Raw genomic sequence first — 23,820 nt, forward strand, 5'->3', positions numbered from 1 at the left:
GAAGCCACCTGTTACACAAGAAAAAAAGAAAAGGCATCAGCAAAGAAATCTGTCAAAAACATTACATTCCCAAATGCTGACCCCCTCTAGACAGCACTGTGCACCCTCTCAGGAGCATTCTTCATCACTGTCATAAGCCGCCGTGCTTATGTCTTCCCCCATTAGACCAACAACCATACACACTTTGTGGTCCTGGAGGACCAGAAAATGTTCCACGTCTCTTAGTAACGCTTTGACCCAGAGAGCATTAACCCCTCCTCTGAGCACTCTACCTAGACTACTGGTGATAATGATCAAGTCAGCTGAGTCCACGATCCTCCCACAAACACTAAGCACAAAAGCAAAGTCCCCAGTCATTTCTTAAATCTTGAATTACAGCATGGCAACATGACGAAACAAACCATACAGTATGCCGGCACCAATATCATCTCGCTTATATTTAACTGTATTGTAGCCATTCTGTAATAGGTCTACAATATGGCACTAATATTATTACACATAAGTCAATGGTTAATGTAATGACTTTATTACAATAGTTTGTGTGTACTATTTTAAAATTTGTTCTTTGCAATGACCCCCACGGGGTCAAAGTAATGTATTTACGTAAATGGAAGCTTTTTCCAAAACGCAAGTTGGTAGGGAAATAAGATAACAGCCATGCCTGCCGTGAAATTTGTAGTAAGGTCAGCTTTGGTTTGCAAATGAGACAGTGTTGGGACGCCAGGTAGCTGTTGCAGAAATACAACAGTCAGGAAGTCACGTCTCCCCTACCATAAATCCATTTTTCCATTTAATCTTTATTTGGAGAGATGAAGAGTGCGATTGTTAGCCACGCAAATCAACTAACTCGTCCATATGTACACGTTTTAAAAACAACCAACGTGTGATGTAAAAGGCAGTAACCTACAAAAAAATACATTCTGCATCACATTTTTGACTAGGATCCCCGAAGTTAGTGGCGTTCGGCCAGTTAAAGGTAATTTTGTAAGTAAATCTTAACGCGAATGGATCGGCGATACCAAAAATGGCCGTATTTCCTGGTCCGCGCGAGTGGTCGCGGACTCTTCGCGTGCGCCGTGACGCTGCCGTAACGTGGGGTTTCCCAGAGCCGAGTGCAGGGTTACCGCGCCCATCTCTGCTGTTTGATGGCCGCAGGAAGAAGCGACTGAGACTCTGGCGTGAAGGAAGAAAAAGGAGGGACGACGACGGTGGGAACGACGAGAAAGGATTTTTGTTTTGCGCCGAGTTGGAATTTGCGCGGAAAGGAGAGAAGGCCAGCAGTCAGTGGGGCTTTTTTTAGGGGTGAACACCGCCTTTGTGTCAGTGCCTCTGTGCCGGTGCGTCTCTCCCTTGGTGGGTCAAAAAAAAACTGGGTTCGGGGAGTGCCGCTCCTCGGTAGTGAAGTGCTAAATCTGAGCGCCTGGGCGGAGAGAGGAGACAAGATTTTGCTGTTTCCAGTCAATGTGATACAAACAGCGGAAACCCTCGATTGAAGCGGGTAAGGATCTACAGTTATATTTGAAACAAGGGTGGACATTTGCTAATTTTTGCTGTTGGCTGGTGTGTCGACGAGGAAATGCGAGCGAAAGGGGTTAAACTGAGTTGAGTGGCTTCTCCGTTAGCTGCCATTAGCCTGCTACTAGCAAGACGTTGCTGCCAGGAGAATGGGTGGGGGTCACTTTTACAGGGACTAAAACCAAATGCGAGGTGACAGCCATGCAGCTTGTGCTTTGGCCCCGTCTGGGGAAACGATTGGGGACGTCTGGTGCCGGTCAGAATTGAAGTTAGTTGGTGATAGCCCGGAGAGGCAGGGTAGGGTAGGGTTAGCCAGCACCCCATCCAACGTCCGGGTATCTTTAGAAACAAGACGTCTCGCCTGAACTGCATCGCCCCCCTTCATTCGAAATCGTCCCGAACAGTTTAAGTCGGGGCCTAACATGGTTCCGAATGATCACTATCACTTGTGTGTGTTGGCCAACACAATCCCCCCCCCCCCCCCTCAACTAATTCATTAATACATAGCCAGTGATTACCCTACAAGCTAATTGGCGGCGCATTTGCTAATATGACTCGGTGAATTGTGGGATTAATCCGGGCTATTTCAGCCGATCCCCTGTCCACACCGTGGTGCCCCCCATCCCCGTCAAAACGCCAACGCTTCGAACACATTTGTGCTGGAAGCAGGAAATCGTGCAATTGACAACGAGCGAGGTCTAAAAATGGCTACTTCACCAACAGAATCACCACCACCCCCACTATTTCGTAGCCAGTCCGTGCAAGTTAGGCAGCAGCGGCCACAGCCTGCATCCTGCTCCAGCTCATGGGTGTGTATACCCCCCCCCCTCCCCTGAATATGGCAGCCAGGGCAAATTTGCTTGTACCCTTAGTGAATTCGAAGACTTATTTTTAGCGCAGCCTTCGTGTAAACAAGGTTAATGCAAAGCTTTCGAAATGGGAGGAAGGCGCCGAGTCTTGTCGAACTAACTGTGTGATTCGTTCTATCGAAAGCGAGCCACCATCGATTCCATCCCCAGCCATGTTAACATCCCCGGGTTTGGTCCGCGATACAAGCAATCTGAGGAGGGACATCGACTCGTTCATTCGCGGGGCTAATGCAAGATAAATCCACGGTTGTCTGGTTAATCGGCCTCGGTGAGATGAGGGGGGAAAAGCGCCACGAAGCGCCGCTCCGGGTCCCGAACTCGCGTTAGCCGTTCGAGTTTGGGTGTTTGACTTAACACTTTAATGGCCTTACACGGGGACCTTCTCGGTTTGAGCTGCTTATTTAAACGTCGCGGAAAAACCAGATCGTTTAATTGGATTTGTTTTTTTTTTTTTTGGGACAATCGGTTTATTGCGATCGGCCTGTCGCAGCGCGGGTTACGCTAGCAGCTCCGGCTCCCCGCCGACGGGCCGCGCTTTCACTCCGGTCCGGGTTTCCATCTATGTAAAACCCCCGATCGAGCCCACGGCCACATATTTGGGTGGATTAGCCGGTAGTTCGATGGTCGTCACGCTGGCGGAGCAGCGAGCCCGGACCGGCTGCGGCAGGAAGCGCAGCGCCGATGGACTCGGACCAAGTTATTGATCAGCATCGGTCGGTGTAAAGATTCGGTTGTTGAACGGAGCAACCCCCCCCCATCCCCATCTCCTCCATCCCCAGTGTCTCTGAAGAGGCGATTTGTGTCTAATGGCTCGCAAAGATGAATTCCGTTTGCAGCGTCTCTCCGCCTCCTCCAATGAATGGGTTCCTGTATTCAGGGCCCAGCCAGCTGCAATGAACAAGATGGCGTTCAAAGCCTTTTTCATTGCTGCTTTCAGTACAGCGCCCCGGCATCGGATGTGTTCTGGATCCACATATTAGGTCGCGCTTTTATTTTTTTATCCTTTCTTTTCCAAACCACCCCGCTGCGAGTGCGAAGCGCCACTGTGTGCAGACCGAACCGAACCGGAGCGTTCGTGGTCCCGAATCCTGCGTCCGGCTCGGATTCGGGACAACATGGTGGTGAAAGGGTGTTAACTCGACCCGAACGCCAGGGATCATGTATCGAAATTGTGATTTCAGGTCAAATTTTTGGTCATCTTCGATCCCGCCCCGAATCCATTAAGACTTTTTACCGGTTTTATTCTGGTTTTCCTATCATTTTTTTGCGGATAAATTGTAGTCAAAGTCTATTTTTTTTGACCAACTTTGCAATAGATTTTGTAAATACCACTGAATCTTTCAATTCAAATCGATTGTTGCCTATTAATACCCTGAATTGCCTTTAAAAAAACCTGTTAACATTTGATTTTAACATCTTACTGAATCAGAAGGTTTGTGTTTAAGGTCAATTGTGAATAAATGGATATTGTTTTCACCCTCCTGTAACTCTCAAAAACAAGAACTTGTGCTACATCACAGTGCAGTATTTTAAATACATCAATAGTTTGGCCACAGTCTGTTTGCATTAGCAGTCATGCGTTCTTTTTTTTCCCTGTGATCAGAGGCCCGAGTGTGCTGATCATAATCACACCGGGTCTGGATCAGCACCCCTCTGTCAGCTCCGCATACTCACTGTTAGCATCTTTTCTTTTTTCCAGATGTTGAATGAACTTGATTCTGTTGAACTTAGCTCTGTTGCTATATCTGCCAACGCTAACACTGTTCATTTTGCCTGCACCTGTAGGACCCCAGTTTTCCATCCGTTGCCTTGCTGGGATATTTTGGAGCGTTGCTAAATTGGACGGTAGCATTTTGACCTTACCGGCACTTGAGCGTTCTTTGCGCCATCACGGCTTTAGAAAATCTAAAGCATTTTTTTGAGGTTTTAAATAAGTCGTGGAGACTTTATGCAACATTCATGCCGTATATCACATGCAGTTGGAAAATTCTGTGATAGATGTGGGTTTGATAACTGTGGTGGAACAGGGCTGCTTCTGGTGAAAGCACGGTATGAAGTATGGCTCCACATCATCACACAAAGGTGGGGCTTAGTTTCGCACCATCCCATCAGTTAGAACCGTGGAAACCCACGTTGTGCACAATGTTCTGTGCTTTTGCATACACACCTTCTCGGTGTGCATGAACTCCGCGGCTGTACCGTGGCTCGGGTCGGCGAGAGTGCACGTCACAGAAATTGGACTTTGGGGTCAAATGTGCTTGGGAGTGGCATTGATTGCTTTGTAAGAGTGGATTGCTGGAACTGGAACAACGGTCCGTGGGCTATTCTTTTTTTAGGAGGATTTTCACACCATTGATATGTGTTGTTTTTCTCTAATCTGAGTGCAGGATGTGAATAGGATTACATTCTTAGTCACGTCCACTCTTTAGGATTATCTAGCTATGGTGAGTGCTGCTGTTTTGTCTAATATCTAGTTAAAAGCGCTTTAAATAACTATAGAATTAAAACCCTACCTGCATTCACATGGGTCATTCATACACTTTGACGTTGCAAGGTGGGTGGTTGTATTTTTCCCTCGCGTGTCACCACCGTGAAGAGCATGCCTCACAGCACAGATATCCCTAATTTACAACCTCCATTTTCTTCTCTTTTTAATGTAGTTTCTATTGGCATCGCAGTTACAAAACAGGAACTGCTGAGATGGCTAGTTCCTATTATGGCATCGTCATACTAATACGAAGGCACGTTGAGCAATAACTGAAGACATTTTGGTGTTTTTGTTCTAAATCAATGTAACCTACACATAACACACTTTAAATAAATCTCTACATGCGGAAGATCAGCCACCAGGTGCATAAAAGTATCCTTTCTGTATATCTAAGGCTAATCTTGTGTATATAAAGCTTTAATGGTTTTTCATGTAGCAGTTTAGTCAGCCATAGGTGTGGCTCCAAAGTCCATTGTCTGAGTGCCGTCAGCGTGTTTTATCCAGGAAATACAGTGGCACTAAGTGCCAGTCGGAAATATATGCGCATATCAGTCCTAACTCACCCATCACAACATTCTACCCACCAAACGAGAGATTCAGATGCATCACTGGAGGACCACAGTGGAAAAATGTCTCCATAGAGTCTCACTGGATCATGCAGAGCTTTCCGTAAATACAACAACCCACCGTCGAACCACAGGTTGCCGTTTCTCTGCATTTGTGTCGAGTAATTAATCCCAAAAGTCGGAATAATGAGGTTTTGTAGTTATCAAAGCATTACACCGACTATATCATTCCACATAGAACTCTCTCCTTTTATTTGAAATGCTATATGTAGGTGAGGTTTTGGTGTTGCAGGGTTACTTCAGCTGTTAGCTAACGTGGAAACCATAGAGGCTTCATATCCTCTTGGTGATTGGTTTGTTTTAGTCAGTTGGGAAAAGTAACCACGAGCAACGCTCAACAAACGAAAAGGGAAAGAGTTGAGGACGTTTGTTTCTGTGACTGTAAATGACAATTATTGGGAAGGTTTTAATGGTGATTAGCATTAGCTTGCCTGCAGCGCTGTCACATTTGTGTAGCTTGTCACCACGGGGCAAAAGGTCTTGCTGTGCGCTTTGTGTAGTCAAAGTGTCACCGCGGCCTTTTGCTGATCCGCAGTAAAACCTGTCGCCACTCCGGTGCCGCGGAATCGTGCTGAAAACCCACCACAGTCCCTGTTTTTATGGTCTGCCAACACCGGAGCCCCTCATCTCCAGCGTTTTCTTTGCAGTTCAGCTCCAACTTTGTGCTGCTCAGGGGGAAATGGGACCAAACCTGAAAGCCAAGTTGACTGAAAGATGGCTAGTTTTGCTAAGTTCGCCCCTCGTGTAGAGCAAGAAAATGCCTTGTGCTGAAGGGGATCTGTCATGTGACTCCTCACAAACACTTGTTCCTCTCTTAGAAGCTGGGAGAGAAACACAGGCAAGCGTTATCACTATTAAAGCTATAAAAGGAGTGTGTTTTCTGTTTTAAATCAAGTCATGCTTTTGGCTTTGGGCTAGCCTGACCTTCCAGTCCTCCTCCTTTCCTTTTTCAAAACATTAACTCATTCATTTATCTGCTCTTTCAGCACAAAACAGAGTTCTGAGTAGACCTCATTATATTATTCCAATATGTTGTTTTAATAATATATTGTTTTTAGAGAAGAATCAAAAATCCCACCGCCCGAGTTGCATTTAGTAGCTTGACAGTATTCTATCTCAGTAGGACAAAACAAGACGCGATGCTCTTTTTGGTTATCGTACTAGATTTAAGCTTTTATCAGGTTCTGCTCAACATGAGAACGGATGGAGGAACCCATCTTTTCTGGCCCTCTGATCAAAAGTAGTTGGTTCTGTTGTTGCTGCTGTCCTTTATATGATGAGGGATTGTTGGGGTGTTGACCCACATGCCTTACCTGCATACCTCTGTGGTGTCCTTTAACTTTTGTGTGAAATTCTGTGATTTCTGTTTTCCAAAAAACAATCTTGTCCTCCTTCATTGAGTCCGAGAAAAGACATTTTCACTACCAGCCACCCACCCCCAAACAGCTCATTGTAATACCAGCTCCATTCCAGGATTGGTATCACAAGTATTTATAGCATGTAAAAAAGTCCAAGTTAGGAAATGACTGTATTCTACACTTTATAATTGTGTATGTTTTGTGTCCCGGTGCTGAGAGCATCATGTTTAAAACGATGCCAGTTTATGCACACACATTTGTAGCCCCGGGTCTTTGCTCTACTTTCCATGGAGCAAAATGGGTTACGAAGCCTAAAGCTACCCATTTTCCACTTCATCCATTTCCTTGAGACACATGGAAGGCCTGTAAAAGAATCCTCCCTTTCCCAATTCAGTTTCTGTTTCTTAAAAATTACATATTTTTTTTTACCTTTTACTATCATTAAACTACCAAAAAGAACGTTAGTTCTGAATACAGATGACTAAAATGTTAACAAATTAAGTATTCGCCTTTTTTTTTTTTTAGTTTCAAAAGTACTTGGTGAGAATCATCAAATATTGGAATATTTGATGATAAGAATATTGGCTAAATTTGAAAATCAACATTTCACCTGGAACTTGGAAGTCAGCGGGGAATGTCACGGCTCTGTATTGGGGGGGGGGGGGGGGGGGGGGGGGGGGTTGTCTTGTGTTTGACTCTCTTCAGGGGTGAAGACAGCTGTTTGCCCTGCTTACGCTGTTTTAAGGAGGGGTGGGGGGTCAAACAACACAAGGGGGGGTTCTGTGCTGATTGTTTCTGCACAGTGCTGTTCCACAAGAAAATGGCACATCACTCAAATCATTTCAAAAACCACATTAAAAATAGATTTTGTCTTTATTGGCCCATTAACCAAGGAAATCGCGGGCGTACACATGGTTAGAAATCCCCCGACGTCAATTTTTGTTTAATTTTGAACCCCACCAAGGATCGTAGTGAAACTTTCAGATATAGATCATAAAGCATCATACCATATTTATATATATATATATATATATATATATGTGTGTGTGTGTGTGTGTATATTAATGTGTGTGTGTGTGGGAAATGACCTACTTGGCTGGGGTCTCCTGTGTTTTCTCTACTATGAAGCTCTCTAGTTTCTTGTCATATTAGAGCCTTTTAAACCCGGTTGCTAATATAAAATGGTGTAATCTTTAGATAAAAATATCGATTTTAAAAAAACACCATTAACTTACCAGCCAACACTCGACATGACATTTTCTATATTGCTGCAGAGCCTTTGGAATATTTTGACAGTGAGCCACATCCATTCATACTGAGGCTCCTCTGACAGTAAGGATAGATTCCCCTCTGCAGTTTGCCGCCTTAGAGAATTTCTAAGCAATAAATTGTGTGGCAGAGTGGCCAGGGCTTTTAAGAAACATCCCGGAGCAGTCCCTTATGCCTTCTCTTAGCGCATCATCAACCCATTTGTTCCTGCCTCGTTTGTGACCTGGTTGTGTTGGCTCCATTCAGCAGGAGTCACTTTACTGTACTGAGTGCTGCCCTTACCCACCTACCTGACAACAAAGGATGCTGTGGATCATTTCAGCTCTGAATGCTACCAAGGGTGGGGGGTGTAATGTATAGTACATGTAAATTTATATATGTGTGTAGACACACACACACACGTATTGATTAAGTATATGACCAGGTATTGGGCCATGTGGGCCTTATTTGAAAGTATCGATACCTGTAATGGCTGTCAATGCCAGCCACCGGTCCTGAAGGCAAACAAAAATTCCATGTGTCCGTATTTTTCGGACTATAAGCCGCACCTGTCTATAAGCCGCATGCGGAAGAACTCAGACCTCTGCCAGCTTATTCTGCAGTTCGACTGCAGAAAGAGCAACTTTATTAAACACTAAACCAAAGACACATCAACGAAGGGAGGTCTTCAATCACACACATAACCTGGCTTATGGTGTGCAGGTGCAAACGGTAATTTAAACAGTAATTAAATACATCAACAACCAGAACTCAATAAATAGAACACTAACATTGAAAGTTGCAAAAGATAACATTTACAACGAACAAAAACAGGGTTAACACCAACCTGAACCCACAGACACACTGCCACAAAGCATGCTGGGAAATTCCCACACTGACCCTCCCCAACATGCTACACTACCTTTGCTTGTAACTTTTCTGCTCGAGCGCCCCTAGCGGCCGATAGAAAAAATACACAAATAAGCCGCACTGTAGGATAAGCCGCAGTGTTTAAAGTGTAGGAAAAAAGTAGCGGCTTATAGTCCGGAAAATACGGTAGTCTGCCTTTGTCACCAGATCATCATGTGTGGAATGTCCTGGAAAGGCACCCGTAGCGCGTTGGTGGCACAAACATCGCCGGTTTGGGAATTCTCTGAGGCTAACAAAGACGACCAGACCGTTACGAACTCTTGCCAATTGAAAGTCACAAGCGGTGGTATGAAGAGCAGTTTAACAGTACTAACTCGACGAAACACCCCGGGGGTGTCGCAGAGCCCAGATAAAAGTTTGGATAGAGTGGGACAAGCGTGGTCGTATCGGAAAAAGGGGCAAATAAATGAGTGAAATGTGTGTGCTGTCACCACATCCGCTCTGTGTTTTGACTAAGGGAAGAGAGAGACTAGTGCAGCTAGGGAAACACCCTTCAAAAGGAAGTGCCTTCGAAGAGCTGATGTGCTCCTCTTAGGGTGGAGGCAACATGCTGACGAAGGTGAGCCGAGACAGAGGCCTTGCTACAGCTAGCAGACCCTTCACAAAACCAGCCCGGGGCACAATTTGTGGCACCAAATCCATTCACTTTTAATCATATGCCAAAGTAACCTTGGTGTAAAGTAAATTGAAGCATAAAAAGATCCCAGAAATTTGCAAAATTAAACAAGAACGATTCACTGATGAATAGGAACATAACGGTGCTTTTTAATAAAGAAAAGCAGCATTGGTCAGTTTTGTTTTTGCAGATCAAGTCTTCCTGGAATTTTATGTAACTATTAATTGTATAATGACGTATGGAGAGTAAATTGTAGACCAACTTGGATGTCTTTTTTCATCAAAGTGACTCTTGAAATGGATTTTAAATTATTCTGCAAATGTGTCTCTCTGGGTCAGTGACTCTTTTTGCTTTTTGTGGCAGTGTGAAATTATTTAATAACGTTAACGCCACAAAATGTAGCCTAGTTACAAGCCTTAATCGATTATGTGCATGCAAGAGCAACGGAGATTCCGTGCGGCCCTTCCTTCCTTTATTCCATTTTTCCTTCCAGCAAACTGCTGGGAGATTTGACACATTGCAACCAATGGGTAACTAATACTCTACTAACGGCACGGAGAGCACCACAGCAGAGTCTGTCGCCACCCTGGCTCTAATCACACCTCTTTAGGACATTTGAATATCGGAGAGAAAAAGGTTAAAGCTAAGATATTGCACATTCTACATGTATGAAGCATTTTTCCGGTAAAGAAGACAATCAAGTCTATAACTAGTCACAACATGTCTGTCTATTCATTAATCAATGGGAAGGAGAAATGCCAGTGCACTGTTGCTGTGTATGGACTCAAATTTCACTTCCTCTCTCCTTGTCACTGTTATGCTCAAGATCTTGGCTCTGATAAGAGGTGCTGGAAAATGTAAAGTCTGCCCCCCCCCCCTCCCACACCACCTCTCTAAAAATAGCATGCAGTATAAGACGGCTGCAGAGTCCAGGCTCGGCCTATTGGGGTGGTTTGCACTCTTGACCACTACCAGAAGGGAGAAGGGTTTTTTTTTCTTTTTTAATCTTTCGCATCATTTTGCTGAGAAGAAATTGCATAAAGTTTATGGAGACCTTGCGTGGTGTGAGTGCCTGTTACTTGGCTCTCGGGATGATCGTATACCCCCCTGCCCCTTCCTCCTCATCCCAAGATGTGGTGACCAGTGCCATGGACTCATTAATATTGCTTTGTAAAGGATGAGCAGTGTAAAGATTAAGAAAATACTTTTCTGAGCATTCTTGAGAATCTATTCTTGAATTATTGTAGAACTTTATATATAACATATCTTCTTCATAAAGTGTGCATGTCCCGAAAGGTAAATCGAGGTAAGTGTCGGGTCAGAAAATGAAGTGATAAAGCCAGGAACCCCCGTTAGCAGGAAACATCTCATCCTGAATTCAAATCCAAAAGTGATTCTTTTTCCCCCAGATGTGATTCCCCGCGGCTGTTTTCTTCTTTCTGCCCCAGTGACTAAATATTCCTTGTGCTCTCTGGTTTTAATGGTTTTGTACATCACGGCGGAGCTTCCGCCTTTCAGAATAATGGCTTTGCAAACATTGCACATTGCTTTGCCGTGTTTTCGAGTTGACATTTGTGCAAAAGACGGTTAGCCCCAGTGTTGCTCACTGCTAGCCTGCTGCAGTAGCCGCCTGGCCGCCAGCCGGTGCCTCCGTTCTCTTGCGTCTAAAGACACTCCTGTTCCGGAAATCCACTCTATACTTTACAGTTAGCTAGCAGACAAAACTCGGAGATCCGAAATTTCGGATCCAACTTGCAAAAATTTCGTTATTTGATACTGGATCAGATCAGCCCACCACTTGAAAAGCCCAACAAGGTTTTCTTGGTGTATATTTGAATATTTCTAGTTTTACAAGGGGCCTTATGAGTATCAATATAACATTTTTTTTTTTTATTGAACTTTTTATTTGCTAATTTGCTCTTTATATTGTGTCTTAACAGTTAGTTGTTGATGATGCCAGCAGGAATGCATATCATCTATTCTAAATGATGTATTAAGGCACCTTTTTAGTTGCAGAACCAGTTAGTGGCAGCAGCCAATCAGAGGAAAGGTGCCTACCGGGACGTCAAGCGCCCGATAGATAAGGTGTTCATTCAGAACGTCCACTCACTCTGCAGGGCAAAAGGGCTTTGTTGAAACAGAACACAGAGGTAAGGTGTTTGCAGGGCGGTTGACTCTCAATGCTTTTGATTTGAAAAGTGGTTCAGTTTTATTTTTACAATGTAGCGGTTTCTTTAAAGTCCTGTCGTCGTTTCTTTAGAAGTGGCAGTTGTCTGGGCTGTTAAAATACGTCCGTTATTCAGGTGCTGGGATGTTGTGCATCAAGTAAATTTTCTGAATCATTTTTGGAACGTCAATGGTGGTAATGTGTTTTTTATGGTCGACTCACTTTGACTCGGTCGGTTTAAAGCTGTGCTAACTTGTGGCATTGTGTCACACAGGCCTACGGGTTTCTAATCCGGAGGGGACCGCTGTTATCGTCCTTTTAAATGTGACATTGCTTTATGGCTAGTTTTGCATTGTTAGTTTCAAGAATGTCCGAAGGATTGGGGTCAGCGGGATAGCCACTCCTTTTAGGATCATCAGCAGGTTTTGTCTTAACCGGATTTGGCTGGAGGAGCTGAATCAACTGTGTCCCAGGATTACAGGGATGACATTGGAGAGAGTTTAGAGTCCCCGGGCCAGAGCATTTCAGCCAACGCTGCCCATCTTCTAAGTACCTGGGGCATCCAGTGGTGCGGCGAAACTCAAGACGGTCTTCCACATTCTTGCTAGCTGGACTTTTAAACCTCACATTATTTTTAAAATCTGAAGGGGGGTACGTTTATGGTCCTTTATTGTTGAGTGGACTTTTGGACAGCTGATTGTTTAAGGGGTGGGAAAGTCAGCGAATTTAACGTCCTCAACGTTTCAGGGTGGATTTAATTTCTGTCTGATCCTCACCAATCAATTTAGTCTTGTAGACTCTGTATCACCAATAACGCAGAATGACTGGCATTATGTGTTGATTGAGCTTAAAGCGTGTCTCTTCCAGAACAGAAGAGTCTAGGCAGCGGAGCGAAGCACACCATTAGAGAGGAAAATGAGTGAACTGGATCAGCTACGCCAGGAGGCTGAGCAGCTCAAGAACCAGATCAGAGTAAGTCTTTTATTGTTCTGGAGTCCATATAGCTCTTTCATTTCCATGTTTTTTTTTTTTAACAGTAATTATATTTAAAATCATTGTTAAATGGACTGTATTGATACGATTGTCTCTGACCAGTCTGGATTCACTCAGAATAATCAAAATTGAATTAGGCGGAAACTAGAGCCACCACTTTTCCAGTAATAATTTTCAATAATTCTGCCTTGTTTTTAAATGTGCTGCGGGATTTCAATTGTGTTAGTTTCAAATAGGTTAAAGTCCTGAGCTGTGGTATTAAACTCGGACAATTAGTGGATATAAAGTATGTAATTGGTAAATCTTGAAATCAAACGGGTCCAAAAGAAGCTCCGATAAAATAATCTGTTTTAAACACATTTGCTAACCAGTTTTAATCATGCTGATAAGTGTAAACATTTAATTACATGTGGCATGTTATGCAACATAACCTAGAGCCAGCTTTCTCTTTCCAGCTGCCTAGATGCCTCTGCTGTCCATCGTAGCTCTTTAGTGTACAAACAACCATCATTAATTCTGTGAATATTCAGTGTACTTTTGGTGTTTTCTTTAGCAAATCGCTGATTTTAGGCCATTGTAGGTGGTCATGTCTAGAGACTCTGTATGTGGGGGTTAACATGCTCCAAAAGCATGACGAAAGGGGCTTTGTAATAAGAGTGATAGGTGCCCCGTTGATCAAGACGTTAACCAACATTAACACTTTATGCAGGAGCAAAAATATAGTTTGTAGCAGTTTAGAGCACATGTAGAGGTGTTATACATTTAGTTCTGTGACTGTAACTACATGTAACACAGGCTTCAAGAATGGAAAAATCAATTCCTGGCAGCATTTTCTCAATATGCATATTAATAATAGTGATGTTGAGCAGCTTAAGTTGTAATCTTTTTTTATAACTGCAAATGCACGAGGATTTATTTAAGCTAGCAAAGCTGCAAATATTGCATAACACAACCCTGAGATCTAATTTTATATTTTTGTAACACAAGCAATAATGATGCTGTTTGTCTTACAGCTAATGTGATTAGTCTTAAGATGCCAAGTGGGGGAGATGTAATAAACATTTGATAAAAGAATTTAATTTGAGAAAACTTGACGGAAGTTCCTGTTTAAAATATTAAAAATTGCATTGTTTTCTCTTGCATATTTGTCTTTGAAAGCATGTTTGTTTATTTTCTGAGAATCAAATGATCAAAAAATGATCGACCATTTCAGGGATGAAGTCAGTTTATTAAGAAGGAGCCACTAGGATGTGTTTTTCTCCATTGACGTTCTCTCATGAGCAGGTGGTGAATTGAAGTGTTTGACTCCGTATTTGTGTTTTAGGATGCTAGAAAAGCGTGTGCGGATGCTACCCTGTCTCAGGTAGAGTTTTTTTATTTATTTTTTTTACTCACCTTCATTTACTTTTAAAATATGCCGCAATACACTTGAAAGGTCATTACCTGCTTTAAGTAGTGTAGCTAATGTTGCATTACTGTCAATTTTGCTCAGATTACAGCCAACATCGACCCTGTTGGCCGAATTCAGATGCGCACTAGACGGACACTGAGGGGGCATCTGGCTAAAATCTACGCCATGCACTGGGGTACTGACTCAAGGTAATGTTCTTCAATGGTGCTGTCCATTAAGCTAAATATTTCATCAGGCATCAGCCCGGCTCCCTTCACCTAAAAGCAGGAAATGGATCTAAAGGAAAGCTTGACCATGTGCTAGTTATTTCTCCTAAGGCACCGTATCCAGTCGTGACATTTCACAATAGCTGACTTGCTTCCAAAAGCAGGCCATTTTCTTTACATCCATCTAAAGTGATGATCATTCATATAAACCTTTTATTATATAAACACAAACGTATGTATGCACAGGCACAATAGGCGATGCTTTTGTGTTGAATCCATATTGAGCTCTATATTTCATTGGGTCTACTTTGTGTGTCTGTATACAGAGGAGAGATGTGGGTAGGAAAATACACAAAATGGAGCCATTTGCTATTGGGTCTGTGTTAGACTAGAATTATAAGGAAACGCAGCCTCTTTAACATAAAGTAATCTCTCATGAGTTGTGGACATCTATTAGCTGAGCAACCAAAAAATGAATTCCTTTGCTGCTACTATGAGTCAGATCAAATTATTTTTTTCTGCACTATTCTACACTTCTTTGTCATTTCATAACCCACTTGTACTGGGAGAGGGGGGAACAAGCTACTAATTGTTCACTACTTTCAGTTTTATTTTATTTTATTTTTTTAAAAGTTTCACCAAGCACTTGGTATATTTTATTAGGCTCTCAGCTGAGGTCACATGAAGATGTTTTGCCTCATACCAGAAACCAAGCTTGACAAACCTTGAATTTAATCTAGGCTATTTGACTGGAGAGAACCACCACAGGCCTTTTTGTTTGACCCTGGAACTTTTAGAGCCTGCTACTGCAGTTGACTCGGTCAATTTCATGCCTTAGTGTGTTTGATTTGCACCTTTCCACAAAAGCGATGGTTAATTTAAGGTCTGAAGGATATTTCACTTGTCAAATTTACATTTGAGTGTTTGTTTTTTGACTGAGGTTTTCAGTAGGAAGCCAAGATGTCAATGTAGACGAGGCCATTGTTAATCTTAAACCGAGTCAGTGTCGTCAAAGTCTACAAACAGTTAATGAAGTATCAACTACTGGAAGCACTCGAAACCAAACATGAGACTGCTGATAGAAGCAGCAGAATGGTTTTTTGTTTTTTTCCCTCAGATATCTATACTCTTTGATTGCGTTTGGCTAAATCCGTCAGAGCTGTTATCCTTCACAGAAGAGAGAGCTAAGGACCCAAAATTTACTGTACAACCCATGACTAGCAGACCACTTATAACAGGGCGTAGACAAATCCCTTGGTTGTCATGGGTATAAAATAGGATTCATCAAATGAATGCATGTTGATTAGTTTGATAGTTAAAAAATTGATTGATTTATTGAGATATATATATATATTTTTAAAGGACAGTATTAACATGATAGTCAGGGTGTATCGACCTAACAGTGTGGCTAAAGGTGCAGTTGTAAAGTCACTTGCACAGAACACAATTCTTCATACCAACAAAGACCTGCTACGAGTTCCACATTCTAGCTGTGGTCATTTCAAAACGCATCGTAAAAAAGGTTTTCCGACCTGTATAGGCGTATAGAATATATATTGCACTATTTTTTGTAATCTCCCAGCAGTTACCACCCTTAAGAAGGAGCATCTTGAGGTCTGTTGTAGGTCACGAAGATCTTGTGCTGCAATTTGCTTTAACTTGCATGAAGTGCTGCTGGCTACATAACGTCTTGTTTGCTTATATCAAAGTTATTTAAACATTCTAAACTGGGATTAGCAAACCATGAACTTGTTTGCTCAAAATCAGCCTTTTGAATTTGTTGAGCTTGAGAGTTTTGTCTGGAAACCAAAGTGATTTAGCCGGGAAGCCGTGTATTTAGTTAGAAATTCATTACATATCCCATTTTCAGCCTCGTTCAATGCTTTAGATAATTTCCAAGTGATGTATTCATTTTTAAGATTTGTGTAATTTGATCTTAGTTTTTTTTTTTTTGTTCAATCCTTTTAGTTTTCCAATCCTTTTATGCATTGTACTATTATGAAAACGAATTGAGTTTATTTCACTAACTGTGCCAGGGGAGAAAACCTTAGTCACCATCTTGGACTCGGCTCATCCCATGCCTATCTGCTGGTGTATGAATAAACACCTCATCATTGATATGGTCCCGCATGTTTATCAGTATCTCATTATCTCAGTAGCAGCTCTTGAGCTCACATTAGATTAACATTTACATTATTTCTCATATTTGTTTGTTTAAAAGACCGGTATAATTGGCTGTGAACCACGTGGCCCTTAAATTGTCAGCTTGTCTTCTAGTTCAAATCCAAAACACAACTAAATTGTTCTCTCTTTTCCAGGCTTTTGGTCAGTGCTTCCCAGGATGGCAAACTCATTATTTGGGACAGCTATACCACAAACAAGGTAAATCCACCGCCTTTCAAGAACACAACTGAGGATAGGATTGCAGTCAAAAATAAGATAAGACCTAAATAATTCTTTCTAGATTAACTAATTGACAATTTAAGATGCCAGACTAAAAAAGGCACTTTCATATTGTGTAGTTGGAGAAAGTTAATTTAAAGGCAACGACAAGCTCTGAATACCTATTTTTCCCTACACCCTTTATTTTCTCTCTTTCAAACAACCTGGAGAAGTGAAGTAAAACAAGACATTAGGCTCAGATGACACCTAAAACTATCAGCATTTAATATTTTGTTATCCAACTCTCTGGCATCATTACCGTCATAATCTGGTTTGCTGTGCGATGTCTGTTTGGGGCTTATTTCTAAATCTGTATGAACTGTGCCCTAAAGTGGGACCTCAAGCCCCCCTAGAGTCAGCTACAGTCCCCCTAGAGCTACAGAGTTAATCATCATCCCTGTGATGTGAATACTCTAAGAAGGCCACACTAGCAGTAAATAAGATTTCCATTGATGAGTAGTTGTTCTGCTGCCTATAGTTCTTATGTTGAATAAGATTGGAGTGTCAAGGAGTTGAATTTTCCCTTTTATCAAAGTTTAATGTCAGATGGAGTTGAATTGTAGCCCCCATGTAACCCTGATGTTTTCAAGATCAGTGGCAAAATCATCTGTTTTCTGCCTGAAAGCTTCCGTGCAGAAAAAATACATTTGGTGGCTTTCCTTTAGGCCATGGAAAGGGTGGAGTCAGTATACAATAATAATTCTTTTGTGCTCTAACATCTTTGCCGTTCTGTTGCTCTTCTAGTTGGATTGAATTTCTCTCAATTTTTTTCTAGGTTCACGCTATCCCACTACGCTCCTCCTGGGTGATGACGTGCGCCTATGCTCCGTCTGGAAACTATGTTGCTTGTGGAGGCCTGGACAACATCTGCTCTATCTACAACCTGAAAACCCGTGAGGGAAATGTGCGTGTCAGCCGTGAGCTGGCTGGGCACACAGGTGAGGAGGAAGAGTTTTTATTTTGCCATCAAGTATTGAAAGTAGAGACGTTTTGCTGACTACTGCATTACTGATATTATTAAAAGTCCAGTTACACTATTTTCAGCTAATGTGTCACGTACATGTAGTGAAATCTGACTCATTCAGCCAACTAACAGATGGAAGTCTGATCTCTCTGCATAACGGCAAGCGCAAATAAACTATTGAAAGTGTTGAGCTCTCTGAAATGGACGGTTCATCTGATCAGCGTCACATGATACAGGAAGTGTGTCAGCATTTTAGTTCTACTTCCCTCACTATAGGGAGGGGTCTCTATCCTCAGCCAGGCTGGAAGATTAATTTGAGGCTCCAAATTGACGAGTAAACCAGCCTACTCTTTTCTCTCATGAAAATCCAACAACTAGTGTTCCCACGCCAATGTAGAAAAGTCTCCCTCTGACATCAAATTTCTTTAATCGCTACTAATTTGAAATGATGGATGTGATTGGGTAATAGGTGAGTTAATCATTTTTGCTCCTTCCAGGCTACCTGTCCTGCTGTCGTTTCCTGGATGATAACCAGATCGTCACTAGCTCTGGAGACACCACCTGGTGAGTTGTGGTAGTTCATCCAATACTCACAGCACAATCCAGGGTGAAACCTCAGGATCTTCTATCATTTACTTGAACTTTCTTGTGTTTCCACTAATATAACCTTGGGGGGGACCTTCCTCAAACCCCAGCGGCAAATAGAGGGTTAAGACTTTTCAGAATACAAGCGAGCCTATGGAAGAATAGGTAGCCTAGCTAAATTTAAGGCTCATGCCAATCAAATTTCTTAGCAGTTGAAGAATCTTTGCAAGATAATAACGCAGAACCCAACGTTCCCCTTTTGACAGCCGCATGGTAACGTTGCACAAACACTTTGATATTGAAAACCTCAGAGAGACAACGGTGTCAGAGACATCTCTGGAGAAAGTAAAAGCTGCGGTCTCTTGTTACATAAGAATGTTGATAGATTGAGCCGTTTCTTGACATCATGATACACAATAGCGATACACAATAGTTCCAAAGTGTCACAGGTGTTCCGTGTGTTGCAGTTGTAGTTGATCTGTGCTTTTGTTTGTTTTACAGTGCTCTGTGGGACATCGAGACTGGTCAGCAGACGACCACATTTGCTGGTCACACAGGCGATGTGATGAGCCTGTCTCTGGCACCTGACACCAGGATGTTTGTCTCTGGAGCCTGCGATGCTTCTGCCAAGCTCTGGGACATCAGAGAAGGAATGTGCCGACAAACCTTCACTGGCCACGAGTCAGACATCAATGCTATCTGTGTAAGTTTCACGGGCACAGTCCGCCTGCTTTACCAGCTCTCATTTCAGTGCTTACTGCAGTGATGCTGCCATTGTTGTGTGGAAATTAACATCTATAAACATTACAGCGCAAAATAGCAACAGCAGATTTATCTAAAAAATGTTCATCTTAAGTGTTTTCTCAACATCCAACAATCAGAATTTCTTTGAAATACCATCTTCTTTAGAAATAAGTGCATGTAAAACCTTCAGAAATAGAACAGTATGTAAAAATGTGGCAGAGTCCCAGCTCTGGTGTATTTGTGAACCTTCTTAAATCTCTTTGGTTGCAGTTCTTCCCCAATGGCAACGCTTTTGCCACAGGCTCAGATGATGCTACGTGCCGGCTGTTTGACCTGCGTGCAGACCAGGAGCTGATGGTTTACTCACACGACAACATCATCTGTGGCATCACCTCTGTGGCGTTCTCCAAGAGTGGCCGCCTACTGCTGGCTGGCTATGATGATTTCAACTGCAACGTGTGGGACACTTTGAAGGCTGACCGTGCTGGTACGTCACAAAAAATCTCTGTTTTCACACACTCCCATTTCAAAATATACATAAAATGGCAACTTGTAATAACCAGCAGTCTGTAAGGGATTCACATTTCTTGAGGCTTTGCAAAGGCTCAATTGTTGCAGGATGCATCCATAGTGCTAATTGTTGATTTTGGGAAGATATTTTGTGTGACCACTATTCCCAATGCACCAACAACCTCCAATCTTCATGGGCTACTTTTTAATTTCTACATGTTTCAAAGTGGACCTAAAGATCAGTTGGTTTGTCATCAAACTTTGTTTTTGGCATTCAGAATAAGCCTTTGTGTGATAAACAGCACAGAGTTATATGAAAATAACTTTTGTGATTTTGATGTTCCTCAAAAGTGTTTATAATTTAGCCTTGTTTTAGGAATAACTTGTTAATATTTCAGCTAATTGTGTGTACACGGCGATTCTAAACTGAACTGTTATGGTGGTGAGAATGTTTTTATCCTAGAGGGAAAGATGCTGAAGCTGTCGTAACAGTGCCCAGTTAAACAAACCAAGGCCACTTTAGCTTCCAAACCAGTTAACATCAAACTGACCTCCAGGAGCAGCATTGGGCAGCCACCTGACACAGTAGTTCTGTTGCAACGTCTCATCCTCTGGTGTCTCTGCAGGAGTCCTCGCGGGTCACGACAACAGAGTGAGCTGCTTGGGTGTGACCGACGATGGCATGGCAGTGGCAACAGGGTCCTGGGACAGCTTCCTCAAGATCTGGAACTAGAGTCTGAAGGTAAATGAGAGAACAGAAAATATTTGATGCTGTGAAAATGTGCAAGAAGGCACAGCTGTAATAAGTTATAAATTATTATTATTACTACCAAAGAAGGCACCGTTGTGGCGAGTCAGTATTTAGTGCCATCTGGTGGTCGGAAGTAGGGTAGCAGCACATTAGAATGGAAAAGATTTACTTTGATATTGATATAAAATTCGGGTTTTACCACACTGTTTCTCTTTTGACAAACACATGAGCACTTTGAATAAACAAATGCACGGGCACTGAGAGAGCGGTGACACAGAAGCATTTGCATTCGGGGGTGAGGTACCTTGGCAGTGTTCTGACGGTGACCTTGTCCTGCCACCACCAACTTTTTAGTGTGCAATGGAGGCTTGAGGCAAGAACCCTCAGCTCCTCAGCCCAGTCCCTTACAGACTGAGGTACCACCTCCCCAGAAAGGAAGTGAATATCCTTTTTGCATCTGCTACTGACTGTTTGTTCCTGAGCTTCATGATTCATCAGTAACTGATCTGATGTCACATTAGACCAAAAATGTAACTTTTGTGAAACATCTTCTGGTGTTCTGTAAGCATTTAGCGGGGGACATGATTATTATCGTCTCTTTCTGATCTAATATGGGGGATGAGATTAATACACATATTTTAAAGCAACATCCCCTTTAAGGGAAAAATGCATTGTTTGTTTTGATCCAGATATTGGCTGTGTCATACCGAGCCACGATATTTCCCAAAATCTCACTAAATTTCATCTAGTCAACAGCGGTTGACTCATAGCTGCATTTGGCTACGTAATTACCTCCTCCCGGACCGCATAAGGAGCTGCTCACATTTTCCACCTGGATTCTTCATTGTAGCGTCATATTTATTTTCCTGTATCAGGTGCTCATTTGAGGTGGCATTAACCCCAGGCCAATGTGTTCCTCTTCTTTCAGATGGCATCTGGACTCCAAAGTTGAGTGGAAGACCATTCCAACGTCACAATGTTCAATTTTATTGCATATCCAATCTTTTCACCATGATACTGACTCCACCCCCACCCCCCCACCCCAGAAAAAAAAACACAAAAAAAAAAGTCAAGGGCAAAACGTCTCTCTCCATCTCATTTAGAAGAGCACAATTGTCTGTCATTTATTCAGCTACACAAAGAGAAAAAGAAAAAACTTAGCGGTTTTAAAATGGAACGGAGGGGGAAAGTACATTCCTCCCATGACCATGGTCTGGTATTATAGTAAGTATAAATATAAACACCCCCCACTACTGCCAGCCACCACCACCACTACCACCACCACACCACCACCACCAAGCAATTGTGTCCTGTGTCCTCCTTGTACACACACGTCTGAGTGAAGGTTGTTATATGACAGTATAGATTTGGTCATGTTTCTTTTTGTTTCTTCAGTAAACCGTCAGCTAATGTTTAAGATGAGGATCAAAGTTCTGTTTTATTTCCTAGTCTTAACACATTTTAGAGATATTTTGTTTTAGCTTTGAACCTGTAAGAATCTCCAGATCACGCCATATTAAATGCAGCTTTATCTCACTGGAGAACAAAGCGGGAGAATTGAGCTTCAACGGGGAGTCCTTGAGCCACTTCTGGCCCTTCTGTACATTTAGTCCCACAATACTTTTACTATTTCTTTTTTTTCCAGTGTAGTCCACAAATCTTTGTTTGCACAAAAATTAAAACTTTGCATATATAGATAAATGTCTAAATAAAAAAAAGTTAACTAACCAAGCACATGCTGTTTATGATGATGAATGCTCGTTTTTAAAACGAAAAAACAAAAAAAAAAAAACCACCCACATTTTAGCCATTATTACACCTTTTTGTCTGGCAACAGTGTAGAAAATTAAATGAAGATCAACCCATCAGATCATAATCCATCTCTGCCCCAGTTTTTATTCTCCTCCCTTGGGTTTCTTTTTGTTTCCCCTGGTTTCTTTTGCCTGTGGTTGGGACCGGTGATGTGATATGGTCGGGTAGGGAGTACCTCCACCTTAGCCCGGTTACAATCCGGACATTTCTCTTTTAACAGAGGTGCCCATTCCGTGCTTGGAAATGCAGTTATTACTCTGTGAATGACATGTTGTATAAATCAATGTTTGAAAATAATGATATTGAAACTTTTTAAGTTAAAAACAAAAAAGATGATTTTGGTTGTCTGCCATGGGTGGGTTATCTCTTAGAATCGCATGCTGTAGAATTGCTTAAAAAGGTGCATATGAAATTAAGTCCTTTGATGTTTTTCTTTAAGAAAATAACCTGTTGAATATATCAATACAATGATATTTATATTTTTCTTCTTTTCTTTACTTCTTTGTTTTGGGCTACTCCGTGCATACACGATTTACCGGTAACTAAAATGTCAAAGCTATGCACTTGAGAAGCAAACCCTGCAACATAAACGTTTACTTGATCCATTTTCTCGGGAGGGATTCCACAAATTAAGAAGTAACTGTAAATGTTTGGATTGTACACGCCACACATGCATTCATTCACTTAAACAATCTCCAATGGAACAAATAAATTCTCATTCTTTCTGTAGCAAACAAAATTCCACTTATTAAAAAAAACATTTTATAAACAGGTTTTTTTCTGTCCTTTAATAAATACAAGAAAAACTTGCAGCATCTGAATGGCAGAATTTTCTGTCATTCCTCTCCTTGTAAACACGCTCTTTCTTTAGCAGTAGTGATATATTTTCCATTCTTTTTTTTTTTTTCCTCTGCGACATTCTGTACAAAAAATGTGCTGTAACTGTGCGTTAGGCCTGGAGTTGGCAAAAAATGAATAAAAAGAAATAAAAATTAATTAAAATCCCTTTCCTTTTCTCTCTCTCTCTCCGTCAAATAACTGTAGAGCTCTGCACCCATTGTTCCCTTTTCACCTTTTGTATTTAATTTTAAAGTCAGTCAGTGTACAACCGAAAGCTGGATGCAAGATAGAAACTATATTAAAATGTACTGTTATTTAAGATGTAATAAAAAAGCAGTTTGAGATGACCTACTGTGTTGAGTGTGATTCACTTAGAGAGATTACCACTGAATCTAGAATGTTGCAGACTGTTTGGTTTCCTTGTAATTATGTTCAAGTCCAATAAACAATTTCTTATCCACTGTTAAATCGGCCTGATGTTTCTGTGCTGTCGTTGGCGTCGTTTATCATCTCAGTTTTTGTGCATCTCAGAAAAGTGACAGTGATGATCAGAGATTCAACAGTCTCATCCGACAAGGTGGACTATGTAACAGATTTTTGAATGGGTGGATTTATATTAATTTGTAATGCTTTATTCTAAAACAAATTTCACAAAATATTGTCTGGGGAAAAAAATAGAAATAAATTATTTTGCCTTCAGTATCAGAGTCAATATTTTATTTGCCCATTGATGTGCACTTTTGTA

General features: G+C 41.9%; 1 protein-coding gene across 2 annotated transcripts; it reads left to right on the forward strand.

Annotated features, from left to right (window-relative positions):
- The first annotated feature begins 1,106 nt into the window (after positions 1–1,106).
- gnb1a (guanine nucleotide binding protein (G protein), beta polypeptide 1a) lies at positions 1,107–23,543 on the forward strand. Of its 2 annotated transcripts, none has more exons than XM_003962937.3 (11): positions 1,107–1,498; positions 12,685–12,789; positions 14,135–14,173; positions 14,303–14,409; positions 16,746–16,809; positions 17,645–17,807; positions 18,331–18,397; positions 18,920–19,121; positions 19,433–19,649; positions 20,299–20,414; positions 21,352–23,543. In XM_003962937.3, the coding sequence occupies exons 2-10, from the start codon at positions 12,733–12,735 to the stop codon at positions 20,403–20,405; spliced, it is 1,023 nt and encodes a 340-aa protein (XP_003962986.1). In that variant the 5' UTR covers positions 1,107–1,498; positions 12,685–12,732; the 3' UTR covers positions 20,406–20,414; positions 21,352–23,543. The 2 variants fall into 2 exon arrangements, with proteins under 2 accessions (XP_003962986.1, XP_029689641.1); XM_029833781.1 differs by having other exon boundaries at positions 12,690–12,789.
- Positions 23,544–23,820: the final 277 nt, after the last annotated feature.

Source organism: Takifugu rubripes, chromosome 3 (genome assembly GCF_901000725.2).
Source record: "Takifugu rubripes chromosome 3, fTakRub1.2, whole genome shotgun sequence".
Classification (NCBI taxonomy): Eukaryota; Metazoa; Chordata; class Actinopteri; order Tetraodontiformes; family Tetraodontidae; genus Takifugu; species Takifugu rubripes.

Coding starts and splice junctions, on each gene's coding strand:
- gnb1a (XM_003962937.3), top strand. CDS start 12,733: ATGAGTGAACTGGATCAGCTACGCCAGGAGGCTGAGCAGCTCAAGAAC. Junction 14,174..14,302: donor CGGATGCTACCCTGTCTCAG/GTAGAGTTTTTT, acceptor AATTTTGCTCAG/ATTACAGCCAACATCGACCC. Junction 17,808..18,330: donor TGAGCTGGCTGGGCACACAG/GTGAGGAGGAAG, acceptor TGCTCCTTCCAG/GCTACCTGTCCTGCTGTCGT.